Source organism: Lacerta agilis, chromosome 1 (assembly GCF_009819535.1).
Source record: "Lacerta agilis isolate rLacAgi1 chromosome 1, rLacAgi1.pri, whole genome shotgun sequence".
Taxonomy (NCBI): Eukaryota; Metazoa; Chordata; class Lepidosauria; order Squamata; family Lacertidae; genus Lacerta; species Lacerta agilis.
In genome coordinates, this window is record NC_046312.1 from 31,965,088 (window position 1) to 31,984,874 (window position 19,787).

A 19,787-nucleotide genomic window follows, 5' to 3' on the forward strand; every position below is an offset into this window, starting at 1 on the left:
CGGAAACGTACTGGGAGCCAATGTAGATCTCTCAGGACCAGTGTTAACTCAGTGGGTTAGCTGTTTACCCAAGCATGTATACCCTTGTGCCAGATCCTCATAAACATTCCTCACAATAGCTGTCCTCCACTGATGGTGGTGAACATATGATAGGCAAGTTTCATCACTACCATTTCTACATAGCATTCACAAATCTGAAGAAGTGTGCATGCACACGAAAGCTCATACCAAGAACAAACTTAGTTGGTCTCTAAGGTGCTACTGGAAGGAATTTTTTATTTTGTTTTGACTATGGCAGACCAACACGGCTACCTACCTGTAAAACAAATTCAAGGAAGATTGATGACAGTCAAATTCAGCTTCAATTTGTTTACCACAGTATGTTTCATCAAAGCCACTGAAAACTGCATGTCCACAACGATGGCTTAAACACAAGGGTAAACTCAGTGGAGACAAAATTCATGAATGATGTGCTGGCAGGTGTTGTACCAACACAATCAGCTTTCCAGGCATAACAGTTTATTTCATTGAACTTTGGGGAAATCTGGCACCATGAAATGGTTCTTCACCTTTCCACTCATATTTGTGCGGAAAGTAGAGACTGTGTTTGAAATCTGGGGTACATTGGCAACCAGAGGCAGATCCAGTTTAAATTTTGATTTCTTTCTGCATCCCATATCCTTTGGTTGGCATCACCACAGTATGGGCTCCTTCAAAGGACTAGAGATGACAACACATTCTTTATTCTTGGTCACTTTTGTGTAGGCTGTGAACAAAACTTTATCACTCTATAGCTGTTTCAGCCATCACAGTCTCATTCAGGTACTCTTGGAATTTTCTCCACATGGCCCATGGGGAGCTTTTCTTCATTCCTCCTTGGATTATGAGACCAATGGCCTCACTTGGCAATAGAGACACAGGTGGCAGTCAACCTAGTGGTTGTCAGGATGCATTGGTGTTGGCCCTATAGTTGGTTGATCCACCTCTGGAGTAAGAACATAAGTTCTGCACATACATTATATATATCCCTACCTTTGTCCTTTGCTTATGGGTGTTCCCCAGACGCATTCCAAAAGAACACAGAAGCGTTAGGTAAGTTCTAGACTAGAGCAAAAGGAGTAGACCATACATGAAGCAAATGGGTGGCATTTTCTTAGGTATTGCCTTTCTTTAAACTTGGCACCATCATTGTTAAAAGAACCCTGAGACCCAGTAATATGCAGAGTAAAGAAAAATAATGAGCATAAAAAATAATATTTATCCATGGGTGATGCTGCAACAGATATAGATATATAATATATATGAAGCCTAATGAGAGAGAAAAGAAAAGTGAACAAAAGGAGTCAGGGAAAATGTAATCATTTTTTTTCTGAGGTTTGTATACAAATAACATACACTTTGAGGGCAAAATCGCTCAGATCTGTAATGAACTTGTTGCCACAGTCGAGTTTCAACCTGCTCATGGGCATAGGTGGGCCGCTAGTGCTTCTTGGCTGTTATCCACATCCTCTGCAGGAGTAGGAGGGTGGGCCAGACCTGTGCAAAAGTAAGAGCAGGCATGGTCAGTATATACATAGGATCTCCCCCATCCAGGCCCCTGGTGCAGTCCAAGAGGCCCAGCTGTGAGGGACTCCACTCCCATATCACACACTGCCTTGTAAGGTACAAGCATTTGTTTTTTGGAGCTGCAATATGTTTGCACATGCACCATGAGCCAAGGGTCAAAGGTGAGGCTTTCTGCTGGCCAAGCACTGCAGTTACTTGTTGGAGGGTGGCAGGGGCACCAACTGTTCTCAGCCCTCTTGTGTGTGAGTTTGCAGGGTGGCATGGTTGTTTCCCAGACGGCTCTCCCATTTCCCAGACTGATCTTGGGGGTAGATGGGCTCCATAAAGGCTTTTCTGTGTGAGGGTTCCTTGCTTGCTGGAGGCTGGTTCTAAGTGCCTGTTTGAGAGTGAAGCTCAGGAGAGAGATGTGAGCAATAGCTGCATTCCCTCCCCTATGCTGGGGAGGTGGGTTTTGCTGAAAGTGCAGCTAAAAGTTCTCTTGTTTCTGTCTTTGCATAGTAGTCTGTGCTCAGTGTTCCTGGGGGTGCAGAGTGTAAATCCTTCTTGGTACCCATTCTCCAGAGCCTGTCTCTAGAACCCAAATTCCTTGCATGAGGAGTATGTGAGGCATATCCCTGCGCCACGCAAGGTGTTGTGTTGTTTGCATTTGACACATGCTGAGTTTATATCCTGCTGGTGCTGTGCGTTGATTTGCTACAGGCCTCCTCAGCACCTGAAGCTCTCCCATGCTGCCATGAGAATAGCTGGCAAGGGGAAGCAGCTCAATTTCCCCAGATTGGTCCTGCCCCATTGTTTTCTATGGGACGGGTCTGTCTTGGGCCAGCCATTTGATTAGTGGATGTTCCATCTGTTTGCAGGGCCACAGTCATGGTCTGAGGGGAGTGAATGTGACAGCCAGGCACCCTCACCCCCAGCAAACCTCTTTCTTGCCCTCAACATCTTCCATTCGGGGGCATTCTGCCAGGTGGATCAGTGGTAGAAATAATGATAATAATAGTGGTAGGATTGAGTTCCTCTTTAACTACACCTTTGGCTGATTAACATCTTATACCCCTTTTAAATGTGTTTGGGGAGGGAGGTTTATTGGTGTTGTAATTTTATGTTGTGAACTGCCCTGAGATCTGTGAATGAAGGGTGGTAGACAAATTTAATAAACAATAATAGTTCTGCCCACAGGGCTACTCATGGGCAGGGGAGAGGTCTGCTGGCAAAGGGATATTCCACTCGTGTGGATGGCTCTATGCCATATCCTAACTCACTCAAGCCCAATGAGTCTGGGTTTGGGATTGCACAGTAAGTCTGATTATCACCAAAAACTGTTGAGTGTTAACTTGGTCATATAAAGCTAATACTGTGGATAGATAACATGAATATAGTTAGTAGGCTCTTCAGATGCATTGGGCACATGAAAGTCATTCACTCACTTCAGCTATGTATTCAGTCCATTTATAGAAAGTCCATCTATACAAAGGTGCTTTAAATTAAGGAAGAATTTGGGCTGAGAATTTCCTTCAGATTCAAATGGAATGAGCAGTGCAAAACTCAGGAAGTTATTGGGGATGGTGGAGTCTGGATTGTACTAAGTTGGATGTGTTAAAACCATGAAGTTAACAATGCAGTCTAGTTTTGCATTTTAAGATTATGATGCAGAACTTTATGATCTGAAAATAGAGACGATGTTTGCACTTTTGTAACCCCAGAAAATCTTTAATAAAAACACTTTTAAAAAAGATTATGATGCAATTAGGAGCAGTGGTCTGTGCTGCAATTTATAATCTTGTAAGGCATTGAACTATAAAGCCATTGCTTAGAATAGATACCAGGGGATAATACCAGTATAGTAACTTAGATCCGAGGAGGGCATATGTTAGGCAGGAAAGTTGGATTCTCACCTTGTGTTTAAAAACACTTGCTTTGTTTTTCTGCCTCCATGTTTTAATGTTTCCATTTAGATGGCATGTTTTGCATCCTTTTTTGTTGTATTGGTATATTTTAGTTAAATGTTATGCTTCCTCAGACTTTTACAATTTAAGACATCTTTGATTTTTATTTGCTTAAAAAAACAATTGTTTGATGTTCTAAATTTAATTTCTAAAGTAATTCCTGCAATTACTTAAAATAAATGCTATTAGGAAATCAGTAGAACTCATTGTTTGACGATATATACATACACACTCTTATGCTATTCAAGTCAATGATTTATTTACATGGAGAAAATAATATGTAACTCAAGCTGACCATTGATACAATTGCAGCTATTGGGAAGTGATCCCATAAGCATACTGGCTGAAAAAATATGCTGCTTTGAAATTGCCGCTAGTAAACTGTGTTTGGTCCACTTTAAGCTAGTTGCACTTAGTTCCCATTGAAATAAATGAAACTTAAGCCATGAGTAACTCAATCCAATGGAACCTACCCGGTATGTTAAGGTAACTTAGGCTGCAATGCTACACCTGCTCACCTGAGTGTAAGCCCCATTGGAACTCATGGGACTTGCTTCTGAGTAGATGTGTATAGTATTGTACTGTGAGTCTGAACCCAAAGCATATCAGTCAAATGTTACATTCCCTTTACAGATACTTTGACAGGGATGGAGTGCAAGTGAGGACATATTTTTAAATGTCTGACCTGTTTATGAAGCTCCTATGACCAGAAAGGAACCTAGTTTGTTTTTATTATTTGAATTATAACCAGAAGCTCTTCAGACTAAAAGATGCTTACTTAAAAAAAAAAAAAAAGTTAGATCAGAGCAAGTGCAAGACATGTGCTTTATCAGTGCACAGTTGTATACACTCTTTAGTGTTCATGCCATGAACTTCAACTTGTTGACATTTTTCAACTTGGGAAGAAAATCTATTGAGCTCAGTGGCGCTTCTGAGAATACACAGCTGTTAGTGTTTTACTTTTAATACACAGTAATTGTAGTTGTCAAAATATAGGCATTGCTGCTGTCTAGCATTTTTAAAAAATCAACTCAAAATGTTTTATGTGCCCACTGATTATTTTTTTCCTTACAGCTCTGCCAATATCTGCCTGCTGAAATGTTTTAATTTAAATTTTCTTCCTTTTTATCTTTGTTTTCTCTGTTGCTGCTTTTTCTGTGACACAGCCTTTCATTATAGTCACTCTTCTTTTTTTCCTTCCCCACTTCTTTCTTTTCCTTTTTTAAAGCCATGAGAAGCCGATCCATTGGTGAATGTGCTCTGCCATCGGCCTATATACGCAGTGCTAAAAGTGCTCCTGTTCTGATCCATACTTCCAAACCCTTCTTGCCTGATATTGTTCTCACTCCCCTTTCTGATGAGCTTTCAGGTAGTGCCACCTCTGCTAATTTCTGCACCCCCTTTTCACTTTTTTAACCCTTCTGCTTTCAAAGACTGCATAATCACTACATTTTTCAAAGTAAAATATTTAGGGGTGGGGAGGAAATGGGGAAGAGATGAGAGTGGATATTTTGAGTTTTGGGGTATGCTATATTTACAGCTCATTCTGGAACTGTGAGAAGCTAGCGCTGTGCCAATTCCTATAGAAGTAATGCAATGTTCTGCTTTGCAGCTGAATTTTTTAAAAGTTGATTTGACACAAATATCTGTGATATATTGTTGAAATAGGTTTTCTCCATCAAATGGCAGGGCAGAAGGAAGAAGAAAAGATTACTCATTGACAGTCTTCAGCATGGAGAGGTTGAGGACATTTTCTATCATTGCTGTTTGGTCATTGTATTTAAATTTATCAGCATCATAGCCTTTTCCTTTTGATTGTTTATTATAATCAATGTCCTGCTGACTATGTCAGTAAATGCATAAGAATTACTAAAGAGGGGTTGACATTAGTAAATACCACATTAAAAACTCATCAATAGGCCCAGAAAAAAGTATTACAAGTAACAGTACGTATTATAAACACTTAAGTGCTAACTGCTATGTATGTTTCTTTTAAAAGACACAACTAGATGTTCTTCTGGTTACAAACCCTTGATCTCTAGAAAAACAACATTTTTGAAGCCCCCCCCCCCAATGAACCATATTATAATAATGATTTTTAAGCTCGGTTCATCGGTACTGTGCTAGACAGCCTCAAGAAATGCTTCACAGCTATAGTAGGTTTTCTGTTGAAGCAACCACATTTTATCTCCTGTGCCATTGAATCCCAAGCTATAAATGTATTATGTTTTTGTTCACATTTCAAATATGCTGAATCATGCATTGTATACTGTGATTTGTTGTTTCATAATGCCAATCAGTTTCAAAGGCTTGTTCAGAGATGATATTTGTAGTAGCTATTTCAGAAGCGGGGTGTGCGTTTTCTTTCTTGCTTTTTCTCTCCTATTCTTCTCTTCCATTTTTCTGCCTTATTCATTCTTTCTTTTGTTTTCCTTGGTGTCCTTGGCTCTGGGTCTTTTTGGGGATTATGCACACATGAAGGTGATGGGTGGTTGATGAAGGACCCTGGGTGAGAGGCAGGGAAGGAAAGAGATCCCGGGGTGAGAGGCTGGGAGAAGAAAGGGATGCTCCCAGGTGAGAACTGGGAGGGTCTAAAACTTCCTTTGTGGGACAAGGATTAAGAGCCAACTTTGAGAGAGGACTCCACCTTTTCCTTTTTGCTTCTGTTTTTATTTAGATTAGTTTGTTTTTAATTGTATGGTATTATGAAAAGACCTTAATAAAATTTTACGGGATGGCTGGGAAACAGAAGTGAAATGGACAGCAAAGTCTTGCTGTGTGAAGTGCTCCTGTTGAGGGGGCCAGCCAGGCAACTTTGTTGTCTTCAAGCATGCTCCAGTCATTCTCCCTTAGACTGAGTATCCCTGAGGCTCCATAACAGCTAGAGGGAATAATTTTTTTAAAAAAAGTTTTTTTTTAATTGTAGTTCTGTTTATTTTTTTCCTAGACTCCCATCCCTTTCTTCCCCTACCCCCCAGCAACATGTCCAGACAGGCACAGGACCTTTCTGTGTTCACCCTTCAAAACAACACTACAAATGCTTTCCTTTTAAATATAGCCATCAACTAAAAAAAAAAAAGTTAATTTGAAGTGAGTAGAGTATATTTTCAGATAGTCTTGACACAGCTTGATTTAAAAAAAATATCTCATGATTTGCTATTATAATATGGAACATTCCCAGTTCGAGCTAAAAGAAAATATTGTGTTGTAAATTATTAAACAGTTCAGAAAATCTGTGTGTTCCTTCTTTAGGTTCCTCAAAGTGGCACCTTCATTGATGCTATATAACTGTGTTTAAACTTCATCAATTAATAATCTAGTCCTAATCGTTTATCAGTTGGACTATTGCTATCAAAGAATTGTAGTTGCCATGGACACTGGTAAAACTAATGATTTTACAATGCCATGCTTAGATTTCTCCACCAAGTTCATCCCACATTTTAAGACCTGCTCACCTCATTCCACAGGCTATTTATGTAGGTTTCAAAAAATGGAGCAATCTGTGTTTTATATCAGGATATGTTGACTATGACAAGATTATGTTATCTGTTACTTTTCTGAAGTCATTTTCTGTATAAACTTATCAGTACAGCTAATGTCTCTAAACAGTTATCAGCGCAGCTTTGTGTATTATGATTACTGTTTTTCAAGACAAAACTATTATTTTGTCTTAAGAATCTGTTAACATCACTTGTCAGCCCGATACAGAAAAAATAGAGCTGGCTATTTAGGATTTTTTTGACAAATTGGAAATGAAGAAGTGTAGAAAACCTTGGGATCCTTGCATATAATCATAGACCTTAGTAATCCTAAACAGGATTGTGGAAGTCTTGTGCTTATAAATTTTGGGGAGGCGTTGAGATGGGTCAGTGGCCTAACAGAATAAGGCAGCTTCTGACATTCCTAAGAAGACTGTGCTAGTGGCACTTTGTGTATTTGGGTACCCAGAACAGTAACAAACGCTGCACAGGAAACAACATGTAGTTTAATGTTTCAGGGTGCAATCTTGTTTTCTCCGTGGAGCAGCCTTCCCATCCCAACTAAACTGTGCACATTGCATAGTAGTAGAACAATCCTACACTTAGATTCTGCAGCAAAAATATGTGAGACAGGATTATTTTAGCCTTGTGTGTTTGTGTTTGGTATCTTTTCTCCACCTTTCCATGCAATAGTCAACCTTACAACCAAAGTAAAACAACAAAAACATAGAAATAAAACAGCACACAATCTTTAAAAATGTATTGGAAGAGAATGGTATTCTACAAAGAATTGCTGATATTAAATTGGTTACTAAGAGCATCACAAGCTTCATATTTAAATTTAATGTCATCTTCAGTGTTTAAAAGGGTGCAGAGTTGCTTCTGTGACTATTTAGAACTCATTTTGCAGTGTGTGTCCCTGGAGCTGTAGTCCAGATCCACTTGAAAGGAAATATGAAGGGTTGCTATAAGAGCTTCCATGAACCTCTTTGTTGTGCATTAGAGTCTAGACCGTATATCAGTGGGGCTTCTGCAGGAAATTGTGAACAAGATTTCCTTTGGTTTTTAAGTGTTTTGTAGGTGTGTAAATTTTAATACAGCTAGCTTTTGTTCTCTTCTCTCACCTCACCTCCTAAGAGGGTATACTGCTTTCAGCAGAATTCTAAAACAGCAAGGGAAAAGGTGAACTGGGCTCTTACCTGTAAGTATTATTTTTTTTCCCCATTCTTGGTGCTAGTTCAGCTCATCCTGAGGGAACAATGGATCCTTCATCAGGATTCATTTTTGGCCATTTTGATCATTAAAAAATAAAGATAAGTCAGCTGTAGGTTCAGCAATTGTCAGACTTCCTCTGGATCATCGTATTAGCTTTTTCTGGTTCTTATAAGAAACTAGTATCCAGTTTTTAAGAGTTGCTTCAGAAGATCCCAATTTGAGACTGAAAGATGTGTTTGTCCACAGCTAGCCTTTAGAATAAGGGAACCATCTGCTTTCTTTCACTTGAATTAGGAATCACCCATTATGGACATACCTACATAGGTGTGTTTTGTGTGTGTGTGTGTGTGTGTGTGTGTGTGTGTGTGTGTGAGAGAGAGAGAGAGAGAGAGAGAGAGAGAGAGAGAGAAATATTTACTTAATAATTAAAGATGATACAGCTCCCTCAACATACTGAGTCAACTTGTGGCTAGAAATATTTTCAGTTCTTGGGTTACATATTTTCCCAAATGGGCTATATTATAAGTCATTATTTCTGATTCCATGAATTAGTATTTCATAATATATTGGCACAGCCCTAGCTTTAACAGCATTTCCATATCTCCCATGATCTTGCTCTGTTTCCATGCATGTTAATATTTTAAGACTGTTCTGGTGGTCTAACTCATATCTCACACTGTACTAGATAGCATATATGTGCCCGTATGTGCACATGTGTGTGTGTGTGTATGTGTTTAACAACATTTTAGTTTTTGGTGGAGAATATTTTATGGTTCTTAAGGACTTCTTTTTAAAGCATATCACTACCTTGCAGTAGTGAACAAATAAAACAATAGTGTATATATTAGATTTATGTATTTGATTTCCTAAATACATACTTTTTCTACAGACATGGATGATGCTCAAATCCTCCCACGTCCACCTCGCGTCAGACATTTTTCACAGAGTGAGGAAACACCCAGTGAAGTTTTTGATGCATTGAATGAGGAGCAGACACTTCCACGAAGTAGCAGCACATCTGACATCCTGGAACCATTCACAGTTGAGCGAGTCAAAGGTGCAGTTCCTGTCATTGACGATTCATCCCATCATGCTCCAAGCTTACAGAGTTCCACAGAGGCCTCTTCAATATGTAGATCCACTGAAAGTCACGTTACTGATACAAATAGCAGAGAGTCCTCTCTGGAAGTTGGGGATAGTATTTATGACCATCTCTGTCATTTGGTAGGCCCAGTAGAACTTGCAGATACAGCCTTTGAACAAAACCAGTATGTTGACCTTGAAGGTGAAGATGATCTTCTTTCCTCTCTGAGAGAATATCTTAAGGAAAACGAAGAACTTTGCAGTAGTGTTGAGATAGATAAGCATGAGCCTTCTTCTCATGAAGTCGATGCAGAAATAAGTAGGAATGCTAAATTGCCATTGGATGGAGTAGAGCATACAGACCAGACTGTTACATGTGCAAGTAGGACCACTGTTGCAGAAAGTGCCGATAATGCAGAACTGCAATTGGAGCAAAACCAAAGTGGCTTTATAAGTAATATTGCACCTACACAAGTAGACAGTTCTACAGGAAGCCAAGCTGATAAAGCTAAACATTTAAACATTGATAAGCCCATCCAAAATCTGCCTGATCCCAGGTCAAGTAGCCCTAGAGAAAAGGAAACGAAGAGGTATTTGTTCAGACAAATTGCCACTGATGTAGATGTATCTGTGGAAGCAGTGTTAGCTGAAAAGCATAGAAGTGCCCTCTTTAATGAAAAAATAACCAACACAAGTGTTATGCATGCAAAGAAAATGCCACATAAAGCCTTAGTTAACCCTGAAATGCTTCACATTACTGGCATGAGCAAACTGTCACCAACTAAGAGAAGCATATCTGAAACGGTAACCCATAAGGCTAAAATAATGAAAATAGCAGCTAAAAAGCGAAACAGTGTCCATGTTACTTTTAGGCCATCTACTGAATCAGTTCAGTTTTATAATCCTCTAGAAAACAAAGAGGCCCCCTGGAAAGCAAGACTTCGTAAACTCAGTGGTTTCAGTAGCGGGAGCAGTAGCAACAGCAGCAGTAGCAGCAGCAGCAGCAGCAACACAAGCAGCAGCTCATCCACAATGGCTGTGCTGGTCAAACCCGGAATATATAGGCCTCTAGATGCAGCCAGTACAACTTCTGCTTATAGTAGGCAAATTAAAGAATCAGGAGATGTTCCAGCATTCATGTTGCAGAAGGAAAGTGTTGGAATAAATCAAATGTCAAACCGTAGCCCACCTAAGCCATCGAGTCAGGAGTCGGGACAACAGCAGGGCTCCCTGGGTGGTGTTTATAAATCTGTTGTACATGCTCTTTCGAAGCCGAAGGCAAATGTTTCCCCACAGAGGCAGAGCAGAGTGCCAGCAGAGGCTCCACTGAGGGATCTGTACAGTCATGTAATGGGCTATTTTGGAAAGAAAGCTGCAGGTGAGCACTAACAGTGTGCGGAGCACAATAGGAGAAAGGCAGCACCAGTTTGGCTTGATGCACCTGAAGCAAGCTCTTATAAAGCAAATCAAAAGGCTTTGGGATGATCAGTGCTTTTCCTGTTTGGTTTTGCATGCGCATATGGCCAGCTGAATTCCCCCCCCCCCTCAAGCATAAGTTACTTTGATAAATGTTAAATTACTAATTATCCTTTTAAAAAAATAATAGTGAACCACTTTGCTGCTGAACACTTTAAGAGTAGGGAAGAGGAAGAGATAGTAAATGACCTACCAATAGATCCTGTCTTTATCATATACTTCTGGCAAGCCTTGAAAGCCAGTCTTCAATATATATTTGGCATTTGTATGCTGTCTAATAGGAAAAAATGGTTTTGATATCTACAATTTATCTTCCTAGTGATCAGTTATTGCAGTTGAGCCAATTGTAGGTTCAGTTAATTTTTCTTCCTCCTCCTCCTGAAAATGAGACAAGAAAATTTTGAAGTAGGTTTCAAAATTTCATGTTTGGGCTATCTTCTTAAAACAATCTGGTGTGGATTTTTGTCATTTTTATTTGAGCTATTTCAAAATACGCTTCAGTGCTTTGTGTGTGCATTCACTGGAATGAATGCACTGACTTCCTAGCGACATCTATCACTGCTTTCCCTCCCCCCTGGGGTCATGGAAGTGCATAAAGGTACCATGATAGTTCTCCTTGAGCTAACTGTGAGCCTCTATGTGTTAACCAAAATGGGCAAGGCTGGCTGTCATTCTAATATCACCATCTTAGTTCATGTGTTCAGTAACATTTAAAAGAACAATAAATTAACTTTCAGCAGTGAGGTAGGTTTTTTGCGCTTTTTTTTTTTTACATTGTATGCTGGCATGATTAACAGAATGCTCTGTAATGCATCCTGCATTGAGATGTTAATGCCATCTGAGGGCAGTCTTTGTAAGCATATCACAGTAGACTGGGTAGTAATGTAGATTATTTCCGGCTAATTTGTTTCAATATGCTATTTAGTAAAAGTTTCTCTTTAAAAGCAATGTGCAGTCTGGATTCTAGGAGTATATAGAACGAAATTTTGAAATTTAATACTTCAAGATTTTAATATCAAGACCCATGTTATACCTCAGATTAACAGTACGGTTGCTTTGCAGTCTTTTGAGGGGATAACACTTTCTCAAAAAAAAAAAAGATAAACGAAAAATAAAACCTTCAGGGTAAAATAACACAATAGTGTAACAGAATTAAAAACAGTGTAATTCTGTGCAATATTGATCATAAACCACTGACCATTTTAAGTCTTTTGTTAATTTTTGAATCATGTCATCTTTCATTGTTTATTAATTTATTTAAGTGTACTCTGTGTCTACAGTACTGCATTGAAACATAATTCATTGGTACATTCTACTTATATGTTTCTCATTAGCATACACCCGCAGAGTTTTTTTTGGGGGGGTTATGCATCTGGTGATATGGAGGAATGAAGAATGTGTGCTTAAAAGCAAGCATTAACAACTTTTAAGTAGTGCTTATCTGTAAGCTTTCTTGCTCTTTTAAAGGTCACACTGGAAATTGACTAACACCTGCTCAGTGGTGATGGGTAGGGGTGGGGGGCGTTGAAGGGTGAGGGTAGACTTACTAATTCCTAAAACTAAATTTATTTTATGGGAGAAGGTATTTTTAACTGCATGACATTATTTTGTATTTACTGGTTTATTTCTGTGCTTTTAAAAAATATTTTGTTATTGAAACTGTTCTTTACTATATACAGTCATTCATTTACTTTTAGCCAATAGAGAGGATATGAGCCCAAAGCAGAACCCTCTTGGTAGTGATAATGGCAGTAGTAATGCAAATATTCCTGACCTCATGGATGAGTTTATAGCTGAAAGACTGCGCAGTGGTAGTGCTCTGGTAAGCTTTTGCAATTTTCTTTTGTCCTGAAATATAAGATATAATTCTAATGCTAAGCATTAGATTAACAAGATCACCAGTTAATTATGACTGTAAAAATGTTAATAGTGGTTTGTTAGTTTGATAACCTCAAATGAAAATGGCTGCAGTAAATGTTATTTTATGGAAACGGAGCTGGACTTAAAAATCGGTAGTAGCTGGATCATTTAGTTTTGTACAGCCATTGTCTCTGAAATAGCAAACATGAAAATCCTTTCTGGCTTTAAAAGTGTTTTCTAAAACTATTTCTTCAATTATAATATTTCTTCAATTAGAATGTGACCAGAAGAGGGAGCAGTCCAGGAAGTTTAGAAGTTCCAAAAGACCTTCCCGATATACTGAACAAGCAGAGCCAAATGCGTCCTGCAGATGACCCAGGTGTGCCTTCTGAGTGGACGTCTCCTGCGAGTGCAGGCAGCAGTGACCTTGTCAGTTCCGACAGCCATTCTGACTCCTTCAGCGCCTTCCAGTATGACGGCCAGAAATTTGAAAGCAAGTATTCTCGCATCCAGCTTTCCCTAAAATCATAATGCCTCCTCTACATTTTTTTTTTGTAATAGACAGCTTTATGCAGAAAAATTGAGAAGAGTGAACGTGCACAGGTTCTGTAAGTGATCTGGAGCAAAATCCACAAGGAATGTGTTTGGCTTATCACCATTTTATAAGAGCACACAACTTTGGGAGCAGGTATTTTTGTAGATCTAGATCCGTGAAAGAAACAATAGACAACAGTACAACCTTCTAGCAACCCTGGCACTATACGCACGCCGGTGGGGAAGGAACTTCTCAACTTTGCAATCCTTCTTTTCCACTGTGTTGGTTTCCTCAGGGTCATGAGTATGTCACTTACACTGTTCTTCCTACAACAACTTGGGTGCATCATCAACAAGAGCTCATTGCGTTTAGTTTAGCAGATCCAGACCTTCATAATTGATCTTTGATGTGGCTGTGGGGAAAATCTCCCTGTTTTAGGACAGGCAGAACAAGAGCTCTTTAGCACTTTAGACTATATACCTAGTAAAGCTACAAAGGCCCATAATAGCTTGCATCAACTTGATTCGCTGGTTGAGATTCCTGTCTAGGCCTGTCCAGTAGCTGCTTATTCCTTTTCAACAACAGTTCACCCCCAGTTGGTGGCTAAACCCTGATCATATTATTTTTGCACACACAGATAAAAGCCTCTCAAGAGGGTGTGTGATGCATGCTGCCAAAGCATTTGCAAAGAAGAAGATTATTATTTTCTAGGACGGAGAAACTTTTTCTTCAGAATTTCTTCTGTCTCATTGTTTAGTCATAATCTGCACATGATTGCACAACACACTTGCATTAAACACAAGATGAAAGGTAGCAAGAATGCCCTTTGTAGGAAAGCCCTATGGGACGCGGGTGGTGCTGCGGTCTAAACCACAGAGCCTGGGGCTTGCCGATCAAAGGGTCGGCAGTTCGAATCCCCGCGATGGGGTGAGCTCCCGTTGCTCGGTCCCTGCTCCTGCCAACCTAGCAGTTCGAAAGCACGTCAAAGTGCAAGTAGATAAATAGGTACCGCTATGGTGGGAAGGTAAACAGCATTTCCGTGCGCTGCTCTGGTTTCGCCAGAAGCAGCTTAGTCATGCTCGCCACATGAACCAGAAAAACTGTCTGCGAACAAACGTTGGCTCCCTCGGCCAGTAAAGCAAGATGAGCGCCGCAACCCCAGAGTCGTCCACAACTGGACTTAACAGTCAGGGGTCCCATTACCTTTATGCTTTTAGTTAGGCCATTCAGATATGTATATATTTCTCTCTGTAGATTTCAGCTTTGGCCCTGAAGGTGGCACAACAACTTCTGCAGAGTCTGATGCAGGTTCTGGACCTCAGCAAAGTGCTGAAGAACAGGAAGTTGCTAGTCTAACTACACTCCATATTGATTCTGAGACCAGCAGTCTCAATCAACAACCACTATCTGCTGAAGCAGCAACTATTACAGGTAATAATAATAATAATGTATTATTTGTATCCTGTCCATCTGACTGGGTTATTCCTCTGCTGCAAAGCAGAGGAGTGAAATTTCTGAGTATTTAACTCATTTCTAGAGGATTAGCCATTTTATTCTGTGGCAGCAATAAGACGAGTTGGGGTACCTTCAGCAACTTAAAGACATTCATTTTTACAGCCTTCCTCTTAGAAATTGTGAAAAGTATAGTCTATAAAGTTGATCTGAATAATATAATTTATGGGGTATATTTTGCCAGTTAAATGGATTTTTTTTTTTAATCCGAGAGTATTGTTTTCTGGAATAATAGACCTCTTCATATCAAGTAGTTTGTAGCCATGATCCAGAGGTCTGCACATGGCAAAACTACATCCATACTAACCTTTTTCTGTCTTCATCTGTCACCCCTATAAACCATCAAGCAGCTTTTAAATTTCCCCAAAGTTGAGCAGGAAATCAGTCTGCTGAAGACCTTAACAACATATAGTAAGCATCCAGGGGCTGGATATTTTGTTGCTGGCCCCACTTTTGATACATAAGATATTTGGAAATCATTCCTATAACAAATAAAATTACGAATTTACCAGTACCCGCAACTTAAATTTGACTGTATAGGTGTCCAAAGTGCTACTAATAACATATTTTTAGATGTGTGTTTGTTGTGCCGTTGTTGAGCTTTGTGTGCTACTTGCAAATCAGAATGAAGGATGAGTAAATGCATTTTTTATTCTGATAGCTAAAATGTCATTTGTAGGTTCTGAAAGCGCATCACCAATCCAGTCTGCTCTTGGATCACGGTCGCAGACACCATCACCTGCCACTCTGAGTGCAGATCACAACGAACAGAAAGATCTACAGCTGGATGAGAAGCTCCACCACTCTGTTTTACAGACACCAGATGACCTAGGCAATATCTTCGATAGAAAACTTAAAGAATAGCTTTTATTTCATTTCCTATACAGTGCTCACGATTTTCAGAATTGGGCAGTCTCAGAGAACAGTACTTTTGTTTTCTGTTTGCCGTTCATTAAATTTGTCCTACTAATTACGTTTTTAACTCTTGGGAGAAAGTAAACATTTCTTCTGCTTGATTAAAGCAAGAGCATGGACTATTTATACATTAAATAAACTGGGTAAATGTGGCACAGCAGGAGATTGAGGGACCATATCTGCTCTGTTCTACCTGGCTATCATATATTTTGATGCAACATATTAATGGGTTTTTCTTGGGAGGAATTCAACATCTTGCTGTTGTGGTCATTCTGTCAACACAAGCATTTCAGCTTGCCAGACAGAATGATTCCGCCTCCTTCCCCACATGTGGTTCTCTGGGGTTTTTCCTGACCCCTTTAGAGCCAGTGGGCCATGAGGAAGGAGGAAAGCCCTTTGCACAAATGGAAGTTCTTGCACACCTCACATCACTTTTCCCCTTAACTTCTTAATCTACCTCCAAATAATAGTTGGCCTGAAGTTTTGTTTGTTTTTCCTTCTGTTACAGAAACTAGTGATTTTCCATCTGAATGCTGCAGTGTGATGGCAGGAGGAACCGTTACTGGGTGGCATGCAGATGTAGCTACTGTAATGTGGAGACGAATGCTAGGAATTTTAGGAGATGTCAATTCCATTATGGACCCTGAAATACATGCTCAAGTTTTTGATTACCTTTGTGAACTCTGGCAAAATCTTGCTAAGGTATTTGGAGAACTGAATATTTTTAGCCGCTCAGCCTAAAAAAAGTATTTTAAGGTAGAATTGAAGCAGCAAATTCATCTTCACACAAATTTGCATTGTATTTCTAAATAATTTCAGATTAGAGACAATCTTGGCATTTCAGCTGATAACATGACATCACCTTCTCCACCAGTTCTAATTCCTCCATTGCGAATTCTGACTCCATGGCTATTCAAGGTAAACACAGTGTAGCCAATTCTGTGAAAATGAAAATTGGGGTAGCGTATGAAAGTGTTAACATTGTGGCTTCATTCTTTAATATTAGGCAACCATGTTGAGTGATAAGTACAAACAAGGCAAGTTACATGCTTATAAACTCATATGTAATACAATGAAGCGGAGACAAGACGTTTCTCCAAACAGGGACTTTTTAACTCATTTCTACAATATAATGCACTGTGGACTACTTCACGTTGATCAGGTAAGGGACCTCAATAATTTAAACTTTATTCTGAAGTGCGTTTATGAGCAATCGTGAACCCAGAAAATTAAAAGCGTGTTGCGGAGTATGCCTTTGAGAATTTGCAAACGTAATCCTCACTTGGAGTTTTTTATTCATTGTAAATTGTGTTTTAAAGAAGTGGTTTTCAAACTTTCTAATATCGGGGAACCATTTCTACATGCTTCTTGCCACTGGCAAGAAAACTCTGTGTGTTGTACAAGAAGCTGGGGAGTGTTATAGGGTACATAGTATCAGGCTACTGGCTGGGCCTTTCTTGAGTAAACTTAGAATGCACCCAACTAATTCTTGTAGCTACATGTTTCAGGGAAAGATCACTAGTGTTGAGCAAGCTGCATTTCAGGACCCTTGCCTGCCACTTCTGATCTCTTCATTGATAAGCTTCCAAGGAAAGCATAGGATTTTTTGAAGAATATTTTGAAAACGATTGCTTTTTAGAGACAGAGGCTTAGCTCTTGCAAACAGAAAATGACATGGTAGATCTGTGTTTGAGCTGCACTCTTTTGGACTCCTTTCACTCAAAAAACAAACAAACCAATGAACTATCAGGGTGAAATGTTCTAAATTTCTGTTTTAATTGACATCTCGTTTTCTTTGTGATTGAATGCTCCAGAAATAATTAGAAACCAATCATAAGAGTAACACCTACAGTCTAAAGTAGTAGAGCCTATACACAGGATTGCCACCTCATATGCTGTTCATGAGAACTAGCCCAGTCTTTGTTCTGCAAGTCTGAATATAGGCAGTCTTACCGTAACTTAAGTGACAATTCATGCAATACACTGCAAGATTTTGTCTCATACTCACAGTTTCAACTCCGTGCAAAACAACCTAATTACCAATTTATAATAGTTCTGGTAAAGCTATGCCTTTTGGGTATAATTGCCAAGAATCTGTCATACTGCTGAATAAGATACCTTCCCAGAAATCTAAGGGTCATTGGCAAATAAGGAGACATTGGTTCCAGTAATCTTACTCATCTTGTCTTTGAGTTAGCAGATACTTTAGAAGGAAACTCTACTCCCATTTGTTAAATATTTTGTACTGCTTTTTACTGTGTTTCATTTTCTTCTTTCTCTGATGGTCAGTTCTAACTTGGAGGCATTTCTGACTAATCATTTTGCACCCTCAAGACAAATTTGAGTTTTATTCCCATTATGCACATTTGTGAAAACCACCTAATAAAAAAAGTTCTCTGGGCAATTAACACTAAAAAAGACAGTAAAATGTAAAAGTATAGTAAAACATGAGCACCAGATTTAAAGCACAATAAAAGCAGTAGCAGAATAAATCCTGATTTAATGCCAACAACTAGGAACAACCAGTGTTTGAAACTCCCAATGTCCTAGACACATTTTGTGAAAGGGAATTTCATTAGCGTGAGCAGTTTCTGAGTTCTGCATGCAGTACTGCACGTAAGATTTCAGATTAAAACTGCAGAGTGGAAGGGAAAGGAGGACTTTTTCTGCCTCCCCACTTCCAGCTACTCTCTGAAGACTGGAGAAGAGACCCACTTAAGAATATTAGGGAAGTGGGCAGGGGAATGACTCGACCATGTGAAAAATGAACATCATATTTTAGCTGCAATACATTCATTTTCAGCTTTGTATTCTTGTTATAAAAAAGCGCCCATAACATAGGTTTAAGGTGCCATTTAGCTCCTAGCTTTCATATCTCAGTTTCTAACACTGGGAACAACAGCAGTACAGAAGTTCTCAATTGAAGTAAACATTTAAGATTGAAATTTTAAGACTTAGAAAGCCTGGAGAAATAAAATGGACTTCACCTGGCACTGAAGAGAACTATACAACTTAATAAAAAATGATACCAAGAGCAGTAACCCTACTTTTCTTGAAAAAAATTGTGAATAAATTATTTTGACAGAATGTTCACATCTTGATAAGTTCCAATGTAGCTGCAAATCCTATGAAGAAATGTGGCTAGATTTGGATAATAGTTTTATTATGGTTCAGAGATTATTATTCATTCAGGTTCAGTTTGACTCCCTAGCTGCACTTGGACATCATGATGATTTCCTCCATTGTTTATCGTTAAGGATATGAGCCTAGGCAAGCCTTGGGCTTGTGTAGCACACAAACCCTTCCTGTTCCTGAAGGAAGCTTTTGCTTGTTTTTAGTTGAACACAGCTTGTTTCATCCCAACCCAACAACCTGTGACTAAATCTTAACACTGGTTTGTTTCAAATAAACTCCTTCATACCTATACCATGTAAACAGTTTAGGATGGAGACAACATACTAAACTGTGATTAATTCAAAACAGAAGCAAACAGCTTCTAATCTCTCTGCAACCACACCAAAGGGGAAAAGTGGGGGCATGGAAACCCAATATTTGCTGTGACTTATTCCCATCAGAATAAACCATAGGTTATCCCAATCTCCAAATGCTGCCATTGACATTCTCAAAACAGGGTTTCATACTATTTATTTTGCCCTTTCGTTAGTCTTTGTAATTAACAAGTGTCCATTATGGAAGTTGCAAGTGATCTGTCTGTTAAAACAGTTCTGTGCCTCTTTTCCTCCAAGGATATCGTCAATACAATCATCAAGCACTGTTCTCCTCAGTTTTTTTCACTTGGTTTGCCTGGTGCTACCATGCTGATCATGGACTTCATTGTCGCAGCTGGTAGAGTGGCGGCATCCTCTTTTCTCAATGTGAGTTTCTTTTAACAAAAATTATTACTGCTGTTTAAAATTATTTATAGACCACATTTCATTGTGAAAAATAGCAATACAGTTTACAAAATAAACCAGTACAACAAAGTAACAATAAAATATATACCAGAACAAAAAAAAAAAAAATTCCTTCCAGTAGCACCTTAGAGACCAACTGAGTTTGTTCTTGGTATGAGCTTTCGTGTGCATGCACACTTCTTCAGATACTTCTTCAGAAACAGAAGTCACCAGACCCTTATATATAGTGAGAGAGTGGGGAGGGGTATTACTCAGAAGGGTGGTGGGATTGGGTGATTGGCTGATAGGT

The 19,787-nt window shown here is 39.2% G+C and overlaps 1 protein-coding gene across 20 annotated transcripts in view; it reads left to right on the forward strand.

The window, feature by feature from the left end:
- Window positions 1–19,787, forward strand: part of RALGAPA1 (Ral GTPase activating protein catalytic subunit alpha 1) — a 120,966-nt gene that overhangs the window by 36,883 nt on the left and 64,296 nt on the right. For 9 of the 20 annotated variants that reach the window (XM_033143335.1, XM_033143391.1, XM_033143345.1 and 6 more), the window contains exons 17-26: window positions 4,738–4,878; window positions 9,093–10,664; window positions 12,442–12,584; window positions 12,899–13,115; window positions 14,412–14,588; window positions 15,349–15,501; window positions 16,093–16,286; window positions 16,404–16,502; window positions 16,591–16,746; window positions 19,331–19,459. In XM_033143335.1, the coding sequence (XP_032999226.1) occupies window positions 4,738–4,878; window positions 9,093–10,664; window positions 12,442–12,584; window positions 12,899–13,115; window positions 14,412–14,588; window positions 15,349–15,501; window positions 16,093–16,286; window positions 16,404–16,502; window positions 16,591–16,746; window positions 19,331–19,459 (2,981 nt within the window). The remainder of the gene's footprint in view (window positions 1–4,737; window positions 4,879–9,092; window positions 10,665–12,441; window positions 12,585–12,898; window positions 13,116–14,411; window positions 14,589–15,348; window positions 15,502–16,092; window positions 16,287–16,403; window positions 16,503–16,590; window positions 16,747–19,330; window positions 19,460–19,787) is intronic. The other 11 variants (XM_033143353.1, XM_033143364.1, XM_033143400.1 and 8 more) reach the window with 5 other exon arrangements.